The sequence below is a fragment of the Orcinus orca genome, chromosome 13 (genome assembly GCF_937001465.1).
Source record: "Orcinus orca chromosome 13, mOrcOrc1.1, whole genome shotgun sequence".
NCBI classification, from domain to species: domain Eukaryota; kingdom Metazoa; phylum Chordata; class Mammalia; order Artiodactyla; family Delphinidae; genus Orcinus; species Orcinus orca.
In genome coordinates this window covers 62,231,791-62,245,929 of record NC_064571.1, presented here as the reverse complement: position 1 = coordinate 62,245,929, position 14,139 = coordinate 62,231,791, and the positions used below count along the sequence as shown (strand labels likewise).

The window sequence follows — 14,139 nt, the reverse complement described above, 5'->3', positions numbered from 1 at the left end:
ACCACAATTAAAAATAAATATATTTAAAAAATCAGCAGCCTAATAACCAATAACCCATTTTAATAGCAAAACATGATACATATCCAGGGAAAAGCTTTAAAAATATGAACAATATTCATAAAGAAAAAACAAATTTTCATTGAATGTTTTCATTGAAGAATATAAAAGTGGCCTTGAGGTAGAATATATTATTGCTCCCAATTGTGCACTGGCCTCCCAGAGAGAGCATGACACTTCCTCTCCATGTGCTTGTCTTGAGCTGGCCAATTTGCTCTGGGCAATGACTTTCGGTGATGTATGCCACTGAGGAGCAGAATCTTAAAAGCCATCACAAGGTTCTGACACTGCTTTCTGCAGTGAGGACAGAAATACTCAGATAGGGTTCTTCCTTCAGCCTGGGTTCTAGAATGAAGGAATCACGTGGGGCAAAACTGGGCCAAGACTGCAGCCATCACACCACGTGAGCAAGAAATAAACCTTTGGTGTTGTGTATGCCACTGGGAAATCAGTGTCATTTGTTACCATAGCATAGCCTGGCAAAAGCTGACTGAGGAGGATTTGAATAATTGGGAGAAATATACCAATTTCTTGGAGACTTCTTGGAGAAGAAGTCTCAAATATATAAAGATGTCAATTCCCCTCAATTGAATCCTTAAATATAATGCAATTGCTATCAAAACATCAACACCAGTTGTGGAACATGACAAACTGATTCTACAGTTTATTTGGAATAGTAAATGTGAACACTAAGAATATTTTTTTCTTCCAGTTTCATTGAGATATAATTGACCTACAGTACTGTATAAGCTTAAGGTAGAACATTTTTTAATTGAAGAATAATGTCCTGATATCTATCAGGACATTATATAATGCTATAATAATTCTATAATGCTAAAATATAAAACATTTTATAATGCTATAATAATTAAACAGGATGATATTAAAGAGGAAGAAGATTAAATAAATCAACTGGGCAGAATAGAGTCCAGAAACAGATCCATAAGTGTGTGGGAATTTCATATATGATAAAATAGCATATTTATATTGTGTTAAATATATATATATATAAAATTTACCGTTTTAACCATTTCCATTTGTACAATTTAGTGGCATTAAGTGCCTTCACAATGTTGCATAATCATCACCACTATCTATCTCCAGAAATTTTTTCATCACAAACAGAAAATGTACCTATGAAACAACAACTTCCCATTCCTCTCTCCCCTCAGCCCCTGGTAACCTCTGTTCTACTTTTTGTCTCTACAAATTTTCCTTAAAAGAATATTTTAGATCATTAACTATTTGATATATGGTGATGGGGCAGTTTCATACCCACATGGGGAAAATCAAGTTATACTCCTTCATATATATACAAAAATTAATTCAGCTAAAATATCAATAAAAACACGAAATATTTTTATAATCTTGTGGTAGGAAGGACCTCCAAAATAAAAATGATTAACCCAGAAGCCATAAAGAAAGTATTGAGGGACTTCCCTGGTGGCGCAGTGGTTAAGAACCCGCCTGCCAATGTAGGGGATACAGGTTTGATCCCTGGTCCAGGAAGATTCCCACATGCCGCAGAGCAACTAAGCCCATGCACCACAACTACTGAGCCTGAGCTCTAGAGCCCGTGAGCCACAACTACAGAGCCCGTGTGTCACAACTACTGAATCCCACACACCTAGAGCCCATGCTCCGCAATGAGAAGCCACCGCGATGAGAAGCCCGTGCACCGCAACGAAGAGTAGCCCCTGCTCACCGCAACTAGAGAAAGCCCGCGCGCAGCAACGAAGACCCAACGCAGCCAAAAAAAAAAAAAAAGATTAAGCTACACCTCATTCATCTCAGTGACCAAAACTGCAGTCTGATAATTCCATAGTCTGACTGAGAGTGTGAGGGAGGAGGCGGCATTCTCGTACACATTAGTAGGAGAACATACTAGAGTCACTTATTTTGAATGACAATTTCAAAGCATGTATCAATTTTTTTTGAATTTTTGTATTTTATCTATTTTTTATACAGCAGGTTCTTATTAGTTATCTATTTTATACATATTAGTATATACACGTCAATCCCAATCTCCCAGTTCATCCCACCCCTGGCCACTTTCCCCCCTTGGTGTCCATATGTTTGTATGGACATCGGTGTCTCTATTTCTGCCCTACAAACGGGTTCATCGGTACCATTTTTCCAGGTTCCACATATATGCATTAATAGTATGTATCAACTTTGAACTGCACCTGTCATTCTAGTCAACAATTTCAATTCAAAGAATCTATCATTGATTATCATCGAAATATTTGTTTTTAGACTCAAAGATAAGGAGGAAGACACATAACATGTCTATAAATGTAAAAAGTTGGAAACAATCTAAATAAATGCCCATCAATAAGGCAATAGTTAAATGCGTGCCGGTATATCTATACTTTGGCATACAATACACTTGTTAAAAATATGTGTCAAGGGCTTCCCTGGTGGCGCAGTGGTTGAGAGTCCGCCTGCCAATGCAGGGGACACAGGTTCGTGCCCCAGTCCGGGAAGATCCCACATGCCGCAGAGCGGCTGGGCCCGTGAGCCATGGCTGCTGAGCCTACACGTCCGGAGCCTGTGCTCCGCAACGGGAGAGGCCACAACAGTGAGAGGCCTGCGTACCGCAAAAAAAAAAAAAAAAAAAAAAAAAAAAAAAGTGTCAAATCTATTTGTACAGCTATGGAAAGATTATGATACACTGTTGAGTAAAAAAAAAATTAAGTCACAAAATAACATTATAGTATCTTGTAAAATGTATTTATGTATGTTTTTATGTAAAAAGTCTCTGTAAATATGTATTTTTATCTGTATATTTTTTATAACTCAAAGAAAATGATCTAAAAGGATAAACCACAAACTCTAGTGAGAAGAGTAGAAAGGAAGGGTAAGGAGAGCTTTCCATTTTTATTCTATTTACTTCTGTACCGTTTTAATTTTATGAGAGGTGCCTATTATTTTTATAGTTAAAAAAATGAAAGAGATAAAAATATATATCAACAGAAAGGAAGGGGACCTCACCTGTTCTGGGCTCATGTATAGCCTAGTTCCCTGTTTACTTGTCCGCGCTTCATCATTTTTCAGGTATGTTACAAGTCCAAAGTCTCCAATCTTTATTTGGTTCGTACCTACTAAAAATATATTATGTGGCTACAGAAAAAAAATTTTAACTTGTAAGTACCAATTTGACAAGACTTTTATCACACATCCAAATCATATTTAGTAACAGCTATTTTTATATTTACTTATAAGGCATTTACTCTTACATAGGTTAAGCCCAAAACAGGAAATTTATTATTATCAGTCTTTAAAATGCTAGCTGAGGAAGTTAAGGACTTTTTGGCTGAGAGCAGAGAAGGCTTGGGGCATAGCTGCCTTCAAATATCTTAAGATAAGTGGAAGGTGGACTCACTCTGCCTGGTCCCAGGGGACAGATCCAGGACTAGAGGATGAAAACAACCACAAGATTTGCCTTAATATATCCTGATATACTAATCGTGTGGTCCAAAGAATGGGAGTTAGAGAGTTCCCCATCCTACGAAGTATTCAAGACAGGGCTGGACGCCCACTTGGTGGAAACATTGCAAATATGAGTCCAGGATTTGATGGGGATTGAAGTAGACACCCTTAAGATCCTTTCTAATTTTGAGATTCTCAGAATGAGTCCATTCCCAATAATGCTGCAGAATATCATATGCAGAATTTCCCCTGGAGCCTTCCTTTACATCTATTTCTCCAGGCGTCTGACAACTTCTTCACAAACGTAGCCCATCTTTTTTTTTTTTTTTAATATCTTTGAATTGATACAGCCACTATGGAGAACAGTATGCAGGCTCGCCCTCTATCTTTGAAGGCATATCAAGTTAACTGGAAGCTGATGAGTAGCACTGAAATATTATTTTTCCACGTAATTCTTTAAGCAGATTGAAAAAAAAAAAAAGGAATGGAAGAACCGAATGACAATTCCACAACTTTGTAGAAGGTATTGACCAATATTCTAAAGACCATGAAAACATGAAGGTTGTTGATGAGGAAATTAATATTTTGCCATTCTTGAGAAAGCTACTTTCAATGCAATGTTGGGTTACCCACATACACACACAGACTCAAGGAGACAACACTTAGGAGAGGGCCTAGTAAAGAAACTGAAAGAGAAGAGACCATAAGCCCAAGCAGGTTGAAAGAGCAGCTTCAAAGAACCAGCCTGAAAAAGCCCATGCAGAAATCAGCAGTTAGATTAGAACAATTAATGGTTAGATTGGAACCTACCGCCAGTAACATGGACGGAAACCTGTAGACTTGTGGGGATGTAGAGAGAAAATGTGCCTCTGCTGTATTCAAGTTACAGTGTAGGAAGATGTTGGGTTTGCAGGTACAACTGCTGGTCCCACACAAGGCTACAGCCTGGCTCTGAGAAATAGGAGGTTGCATTTACAAAACTGTCTAAATATATAAGCTGGATGGGACTGTCTAATAAAAATATTAGATTGCTTGTTTATAGTTCATTAAAAAGAAAAAAACATGATGCCACATTTTGTCTAATCAGTTATGGTATGACTAGGCAAAATGTTGGATGGTAGAACATAAAAAAGGGTGCAAAAAAAAAAAGGGTGCCAACTGGGAATTCCCTGGTGGTTCAGTGGTTAGGACTCTGAGCTTCCACTGCAGGGGGCCCAGTTTAGATCCCTCATCGGGGAACTAAGATCCCACAAGCCGCAAGTTGTGGCCAAAAAAAAAAAAGGAGCAAACTTTATGAAGGAGGTACAGGAATAAGGGCTGAGGCTGACCGAGGGGCCTGGGCCGATTGGGGGACTGAACTCCTCAGGCCCTAAGCCCTCAGTCCACAAACCTCTGTGTCCATCACCAGCATTTTTGGTCTGGTTCTTAAGGTAAATGCTGGTCGACTTTATAGAATAGGGGCTTTATTGGGTAAAAACTGTTCTCTGGCAAAGCCACCAGGAGCAGGTATTTTGCAAAGCATCACAAAATAAGGTGCACACCTTTGTTCATATCTTCTCTCAGATATGAGAAAACAGTAACTGTAGCAGTGAAGCTAGGAAGTTGAAGAAGATGAAAAGAAGGCTCAGTAGTATTAAAGTTTGACCTTTGAGCACCTGCCGACATAGAGCAAACATTCTCTGCAGACACAAGAAAAGATCACTCCCCGACATGGAGCACAAGCAGTGCGGAATACAGGAGGGAACTGGCAGACCAGGTGGTGGGAGAAGGGAGCACCGATCAGAATTTCATTAACTCATCCTGACAAGGGTCTGGGAGGTAAGACTCAAACTGCTGAGTAGAGGAAATGACTGTGTAAGTAGGTAATTTATTTGCAAATGATTATATAAATAGATAATTGTGTTTAATTTCTTATTTAACTCTACGATTTATTTCGAAGTGTAGGTATAGCCATTCTAAATGTAACCTTTTGAACAGAGTCATTATATCATTCCAACTTCAAAGAACACCTTCAGGTACTGTTAAAAAAAGATACTGGAACGAGGTAGACTCCTACTTGAAGGCATCAGACATCCAGCCCCCGGGCAGACCAAGGATGCAATACCTCTTAAGGGCCATCTTTTTCTACCTAGGCCAAACAAACAACTATGTACATGGTTGCTTATTTTTCTCAAGGAACTTTTTGCTTTGTTTCTCATTCCCGGCTGTTTTAGACAGGTGGGATAAGCAGAGAGTCAAGGTCCACATAGACAAGGTGCTTCCGTCTGATCCAGAGTGACTGGGAAAGGCTCATAAAGGAATTGGTACCAAAGGGGACAGGCAGAGAGTGTACAATGCAAGAACATGAGCAAAGATTCGGTGACAGGATTCAGCATGGCCAGTCTGTGATAAGCGTAGGCAAATCACAGGGAGTGTGGAGGAGAGACTGAAAGCTCTTCTGTCTCTCCTTTCACTTTTGAGGAGGAAATGGGAAAACTGCTCAACTAGACCATAAAAGAAGCTAGGAAGCCCGAAGAAAATGAAAATACAAAGATATGCTACATGTTCCAAGGTTTGGGTTACTGCAATTTTCCAATCATGGGGCACAGATGTCTAACCAAATGCCAAGGAAATCCTAGACTCTGGACCTAGTGGCTGTGACTGCCCTCAAGAGTAATGACTGAAAGGTTAAGAGACCCATGTTCCCAAAGCCAGTTACCAGAGTCCCTTCTGCCTCTCAGACAAGCCTGAGAAGCAGTAGAGGCAGGGACAGAGCAGCCAGCTGGCTGTGCCAGCCACAGTAATTACTTGCACAAGTGTTCAGTATACTAAAGCTCTTAGTGTTTACAACTGGGGTGTGACTCTCAGCCAGGATGACAAATAGAACCAGAAGTGAATGAGCTTCCTCCTGTGGAGCTCAGTGTCTCCATAAGTTTACAGCCCTGGAGACCTTCTGCGTGGTTCTATAGATTGGTACTTGGGGCAAGTGCTAGATCCATTCTAACTTTAGAGGATCAGAGATGTTATTTCCTCATGACTGTCAATCGATTCTGAAACTAAAGAAGATAGACTTTTAAATTAACTAATTTATCATTTCCTGACAAAGTACTTTTTCCACTTACCTTAAGGTCTCTATGAATTAACTGTTTTGAATGTATGTAATGCACTCCTTCTGTTATTTGTTCAAAGAATACCAAAGCCAAACGTTTGTCTTGTTCCTTGCCTCTTCTACTGTCAATCCATTGCTTCAATGTCCCTTTATCACAGTATTCCATTTGGATGAAAAGGCACCTAGTCTTTGATCTGGGTATAAAACTCACAGTATGTTAGAAGTAGCAATACAAATAAATTTATTAAAAAATACACTTAAAATTCCATTGAAAAAATTGCACCTTCTTAAAAATGCCAAAATATGTCTCTAAACAAACCTAAATATAACAAATTTGAATCAAAACATTATAACCCAGTCTTTATTTAAATCATAAATTCCCAGGTATCCAAAGCTTTGTTTAGCTAAGTTATAAAGTAGCAGCCTGCCCATTCTTTGTTGCTGAAGGTCCCTGATTATCTTTGCTAATAGATAGGAATAGAAGCATAAATACAATGGAATTGCAGAAAACCAAATTTCATTAATATATGCAGTAATTTTGAAACATTTTAATTCACCATTGCTCTACTGAGCATCTATTTTGTGAAAGGCACAGAACAGGCATCTAAAGATAAGAAAGTGAGTTAGACACTATCTTTGCTGTCATGAGGATTATAGTTTAATAGGACAGAGATAAAGGAAAAACAAACCTAAAATAATAGTACGTAGATAAGAATTCTAAGAAAAGTGCCAACAAATTGCTATGAGGTATAGCAGGGAGGACTGATTTTGCTAACCATGGTTTTTTGTTTTGGTTTTGGCTTTTGGGTTTTTTTCTGAACTAAGTTGGCCTCAATACTAATTTAAATTCTTTGAGCATATATTGGCTAGAAAATAGAAAAAGGTAGCCAGGAATTTGCTGAAAGCTGAAGAAGTCTGTATGTTGATGGTACTTCTGAAACCGATGATAAGGTTCTCAATTACATGGTGTGGAGACGGTGTGGATGAACAGGCCCACAGTGGCCTCAGGATTATACTGAAAGGACTGTCTCCAAGAAACAATGGGTGACTTTCCAAGGGAGGCGCCAGCTCTTTAAAACCCTTCAGTCCCTTTGCAGTGGCTTATCTGAGACAAATCGTCAGTAATGCAAGGTTTGAGGGGAGGGAGCCCCCGTCACAGCTCAGGGTCTTGGAATTATTTTCACTGCCCACCACCTGACCGTAAGGGGTATAACTGCATTCAGAAGAGGCCCCTTGACTGTACCCTGCCAACCAGGTGAGAGGGACAGAAGAGGGCTGGCAGTGGAGGAAGGAGGGGAGCCTCCAAATGCAGCATAGACAGCAAGTTCAAACCTTCTTCACAAGACTGCGTTTATGGCCTGGACTGAAGTCAGGGCATGGGAGCAAGCCTGTACCTTAAACAACAGAGTCAGGAAAGCTAAACCTGAGATTTCAAAAACCACGGAGGACAATTAAAAAAAGGTTTTTTAAAGCAAGTCTGGAGCAAGAAAAAGACTATTCATTGTCTCCTTACCTGTAGAATGGAGGCATAACAGTGTCTCAGTGTTTCTGGCTGTGATTATTAAATGTAATAATTAATGGCCTTACCCAGTGGCCCACACATAGTAAATGACTGTTTCCTCTATCCCATCATGACTATGGGAATTTCCTTTTAGTTACCTTGAAGAATTTATGCTTTGCTCAGGATCGTAATCAAGCCCATCCCAACAACTGTGGTAGTGAACGATATTTGCATGATCAAGCATTGCCAAAGCTTTCACTTCACGCTCTACCTTCCTAGTTAAAAGAAACAGGGAACACAAAAGCGTCAGTATCCATCCCTGATAACAACAACAAAACGCCTCGAGCAACAGCAGACAACTACTTATATTCCCTTATTAAACAGTCACCATGGTTTCCACAATGAGTTTTAGAATGCAAGCCAGCAGTGCTCAAAAGGAAAGAGTGAACACACAGAAAAAACACAGCTGTTCTCACTCTCAACATAAGAGAAAAAAACAGTAACTTAATTATTCTAAACATCACAGTTTAAAAGTCATACGTAGTAGTCTGTGAACTGCCAGTGATGGAATTTTTTTTTTCTGGGGGGGAGCTAAAAAAAATCATCCACTATGTTTTATTTAGACGTGTTAAAATCAATTTGGATTTCATAAGCAAACCCCATTTGGGCAGAAGTGGTAGGTAACACAAGCAGCATGAAGAATCTAATTCAGAATTTTCAGTGTGTGGCAAAAGTACACAAAGGGGGTGATCTATGCAGAGAGACTGAAATTTCATTGCACAATGTGGAAGCTTTACAGGGATGTGTAGTCAAGAGCTATGACAATTCTATGCCAAATGGAATAAATAAATTTGTGATTTCAAGGATGAGAAAATAAGCAAACATTTTATAATTTCTTTTTTTAATTTGAAAAGTTCTACATGATGTAAAATTTATAAAAATAAAGAAAAAAATTACTCATATGTCAACACAATTCTAACATAATCATTTATTATTTTAGATTATTTATTATAGTCTTTCTTCATATACATGTTTACATATTTGTAATTATAGGGTATATTTTTATCCTATTTTTTTCTATATAATGTATTAGCTTTAAAATTTTCCTGATTATTATACAATCTGTATAACCATCATGTATAAAGTTTTTAATGTAAGATTTCAAAAGTATAAAGAAGTAGAGGAAATAGTAGAATGAGCCCCTACCTGGCCATCACTGTTTCATCAGATAAAACAGTTATTAACTCCTGGCCAATCTTGTTTCATTTATACTCTTACCTACTTCCTCATCTTCCCCCTGGATTATTCTAAAGCAACTTCCAGCATCATACTATTTCATGTATAATATTTACAGTACATAACCCTCATTTTTAATGACTGCAAAATAGCCATTGATCAGGGGAGAGAACAAAACATACTTAATCATTTCTTCATTGCTGAATATTTTGTTTGCTCTAATTTCTCACTGCTATAAATGACATTGTGATTGTGATTTTTATCTTCTTGAATAGCTTTTCCCATAATCTGGGTAATATCCTTGGAATAGGTTCCCAGATAGGAAATCCATGGGTCAAAGCATCTAAACATTTTTATGGCTCTAGATTAATATCTCCAAGTGTATTTTTCACCAATTTATGTTTTACCAATTTATGAAGCCACTAGAAATGTCCAAGACATTGCACCCTTATCATAATTAAGTATGACCATTAAAAAAGATGTTAGGGGAGAGAAGGAACAACCGTATTTCATTTCTGTTAAGCAAAACGATGAAGAAGGAAAAAGCCTTGTTTTGATGCCGAGTAGGTATGAAGGTATTTCAACTGCAAGGCTTTCTGTCCATGGGACAGAAAGTAGGTTGGTTTAACTAGATGAAGAACACCTGGGACACCATGCCTGCTTCTCCTTTGCTCATGTCATTTTCCTTCACCCATATCCCTTTTCCATCTCCTTCTCTAGTCCTTGAGGGATCAGTCCGGCCAAGTTACAAATAGTTAACAACTGCCAGAAAACAACAAGCAAGACTGGTGAACATGTGATTTAAGACCTGCTTCCTCTGTGTTTTCCTTCCTGAAGGAGTTCTGCTATCCAGTAATTGGAGTGGGGTGGGGCTTGGGAAGGGCACAGATAATACGTAAGACAAACATGGGAAGCACTGATATATAGTGGGAACACAGCAGACTGGTATTCCAGAGGATGAGCTCTAAATCTCCACCTTGTTACCACAATAGATAGTGTCCAATATGGTCATCATGAATTCCTTCTCTCCACATACTTGCATCCACTCCTCAGAGTAAGAAGTAGTCTGCCCTCCCCTCGAGCTGCTCTTAGTGACTCTGTTTAACCAATATAATGTGGAACTTCCAAGACTGCTCCCTCCTGGGATGAGTTGCTCTGGGACAGTCCTCAGAACCCAACAACTAAGCTGTGAAAAGCCAAGACCACATAAAGGGGCCATGTGGAGGTGCTCTGGTTAACAAGTGCCAGTGGGACTTGTAGCCACAGCCAGCACCACTGCTAGCCATGTGAGAGAGCCATCTCCGATGTCCAGCCTTGTCAAGCTCCTAACTGCAAATGCATGAAGAATGGCCCAGATGAGCACAATCAACTCATAGGACCACTAGAGATAGTAATAACTAGGTGTTTTTAAGCCACGACATTTTGGAGTGGTGGATTATGCAATAATAGACAACGAACACCCACTAGCTTTTACCTTTGTCAAATCAGTTCATATCTTTGGATCTCAGTCCCCTCATCTGTTAAGATAAGGAGATGAAACTACAAAATCTCGAAGGTCATCTTAAGCTAAATGATTTTATAACTTTAGTTTTCATCAAGACAGCCTCAAAAGGATGATCAGTGGTATATCCATTTTTTAATTGAAGTAACCACGGTAAAGTGAGATCATTTCAGAGTAAGCCAAGCTCCTCATGGTAGAATGACATTTTTAAGGAGGATTAAAAAATAATAATAATACGCTAGTGCAGAAGAGAGATACATAAAAAAGAATAGTTGCAGGTTCAAAACACCTTCCCATTCAAAAAAATAAAATATTACTACTTACTCGTTATTATATTTAACACATTTAATAACGTAAGTCTTCTCGTCAATTTTGTGTTTGGCTTTGAAAACTTGGCCAAATCCACCTGCGCCAATTGGTGTTATTTCTGTAAAATCTCTGATAAACCTTGAAAGATGAACGTTACTGTTATTCTGAGGTTCAGGGTTCGCTGCTCCCCACTCCCACCCTCCCACTTTCCCTTAACAGCACTGGTGAAATGGACTGTCTAATAAGCAGGACTCTCCTCTTCTGAATAAGAAGGATCCACTTCACAGAAATTCTTGAATTGCAAAGGATAGGTCTTCCCTCTTCCCATCCCTACATAACAGATCACCCCTGAGAGTCAGTCACCTTCTGGTTAAACAAAAGCCATGGTAAAGAATCTTATCCCAAGTATAAAACTTTAGAAAACAGTGCCACACTGTGTTCCCCGGCTACCACCAAGCTGTTACAAGAGAAATGAGCACATGCTCTGAGCCTGCCTACGTTGGCAACTCCTTGGGTTTCCCCTCTCCCTCATGCCCCACATTCCATCATTAACTCTGCCAATTCTCCTTCTAAAACACATCTGCTGGTGTCTGCCCACCTTTTCCCTTCAGTCCAAACTTCCATCAGACTCCCGCAGAACTTTGTTCACTGGACACTCCACTTCCCCTCCTTCCTCCGCTCCAATCCGTGATCCACAAAGCAACCAGTGTGATAAACACTAAGTCTGATCACATCTGTTTATTGCCTAGATCCTCCCATAGCCTGCCCCTGCATTCAGCAAAGCCCAGAAAGTCCTTGCATGGGCTACAAGGGGCCACCCGTTTGGCCCTGCCTCCCTCTCCAGCTGGTCTCATGGCCCCGGGCCCTTGCTCACTGCCCTCCCAGCACATGGCCTTGTCTCCGCTCCTCCGACGTTCACATCACCTTTCCCACCTTCACCTTCCCACATGCTCTTCTGCAGAAGCTCAGGGCCTCCCCACAAATGTGACCCCAGAGAAAGCTTTGCCTCGCCCCTCACTCTACATCCAAGGGTTCTGCTTTCATTTCTAACCATGTCATGGCTTTTCCTTCAGACCTCTGACCACGGTTTGTAATTACAGACTTTTTCATGTAATCATCATCCCTTCAAAACTCCAGGAGGGCAGGAGCTGTTTCTATTTGTTCCTGCTATAAATCCAATGTCCAGCACAGTGCCAGGTATATACTAGGTACTTATTAAATATTTGGTGATTCTTTATTATTTTTTAAGCTCATATTCAATGTCCCCCTGTTGCAAATAGGCCTCCTTTGTTTTAGATACTTTATTTAAGCCCAAACACATGATCTACCACAAAAGCAACCCCTTTTCAAAGTGAAATCTGCTATGGAGCTGGAAAATGGAATACAGATCCAAGTGGATCTACTCTGATTCCTGCAGGAGTACTTTTGTTGAAAAAAAAAAATCACTGGTTTATAGAAACATTTGCTTTCAATATTAAAACCTTCCATAGATGTCAGAGAAATCCACCTGAGTATCACACAGATCTACACTTACCACATTCCATTTGGATACATCTAAATTGTGTTCCTCCAAGAGACAATGATCTTTTGTGGGCCTGATTGTGCTAAAACAATTAAACAGTTCAGGTAGAAATATAATTTAACCTGCCTGATGTTCAACAGTCCCTTAAGAAACTTTTGTCAGAGGAGCAAATGTATCCTTAAACAAATTCTTTTTCACAGTTTTCCCTCTTACCTGGAGTCCACAGTATACATGCTTTCTTCCGTCTTCACAGGAGAGTCAAATCTAGGTGCCAAAGATCTAAAAGTTAAGAGAAGCCCGTAAACTCAAAACTGAAATCAAATGTAACTTGTTTATGTTAGTAGGTTTCATGTCGCACTAGGCTTTATATATATATATATATATATATATATATTTTTTTTTTTTTTTTTTTTTTTTTTTTGCAGTACGCGGGCCTCTCACTGTTGTGGCCTCTCCCGTTGCGGAGCACAGGCTCCGGACGCGCAGGCTCAGCGGCCATGGCTCACGGGCCCAGCCGCTCTGTGGCATGTGGGATCCTCCCGGACCGGGGCACGAACCTGTGTCCCCTGCATTGGCAGGCGGACTCTCAACCACTGCGCCACCAAGGAAGCCCCGGCTTTTTATATTTTGAGTCAACTATTAGAATAATGAGGTAGCAAATACTAACCTTTTTCTTTAGAAACAATATGGTTCTCTGTCCTCTATTTTTCACTCCTTTCTTGGTTCCTCTTTTGGCCTTAACACATTCATTGTCAGCATGCCGCTGGCCTCTCTTTTTCTCCCTCTAGACTCAAAACCTCAGGAAATATATCTCTTTGGACTCTCATCCTGGTTGTGTTTCCTTTGACCTTTATTCCTTGCTGGTGGTAAGCCTCCTACAACTGGAAGTTCAAATACCACCTAAAACTAAACAAATACAAACTGCTATCTCTCCCCTAAGCCGTCAAGTCTTCAACTCCCTTAACAGCATCAGTGCCATGACTCTTGTCAGCATCTCATCCACAAGGAACAATCTTTGTATCCTTTTTCCTTTGCATCTTCTTCAACCAGTTCTATAACTCAGTTCCCTCAAGTCATGTCTACTCTTCCTTTACAGTCTGTCTCACAAACGCTCCTCCTTCCTCCTCCCTGACACTAGAACCATGACTGACAGCCTGATCATCTCACACACAGACCTCTCCCATCTTCATTCAAATACCCGCATCAGGCATCATCTCTCTGCAAACATCGCCTACTGTTTGGAATGTACTGGTGCCTTATAATGGCTCCTGCTGCCATCTCACTCTCACTGCTGACTATACTGACGTCCTTGCTTTTCTTTTCAGTTCAAGAAACCAAGTCACCATAATTTACATAACATTTGGTCTTTTTTTTTCTTCCCCAAGTTATGATACCATTTCTACTCTACCTGCTTATCTGCAAAATAATGCACTTCTCTATTGTGTGTGTGTGCATGCGTGTGTGTGTGTGTGTGCGTGCGTGTTTCGGCCGTG

The 14,139-nt window shown here is 39.9% G+C and overlaps 1 protein-coding gene across 6 annotated transcripts in view; it reads right to left on the bottom strand.

Annotated features, from left to right (window-relative positions):
* Nucleotides 1-14,139, bottom strand: part of EIF2AK2 (eukaryotic translation initiation factor 2 alpha kinase 2) — a 40,681-nt gene that overhangs the window by 11,941 nt on the left and 14,601 nt on the right. For 2 of the 6 annotated variants that reach the window (XM_033419273.2, XM_033419274.2), the window contains exons 9-13: nt 12,860-12,925; nt 11,140-11,262; nt 8,237-8,353; nt 6,591-6,771; nt 3,052-3,180 (exon numbers count right to left, since the gene is read on the bottom strand). In XM_033419273.2, the coding sequence (XP_033275164.2) occupies nt 3,052-3,180; nt 6,591-6,771; nt 8,237-8,353; nt 11,140-11,262; nt 12,860-12,925 (616 nt within the window). The remainder of the gene's footprint in view (nt 1-3,051; nt 3,181-6,590; nt 6,772-8,236; nt 8,354-11,139; nt 11,263-12,859; nt 12,926-14,139) is intronic. The other 4 variants (XM_049696438.1, XM_049696440.1, XM_049696439.1 and 1 more) reach the window with 4 other exon arrangements.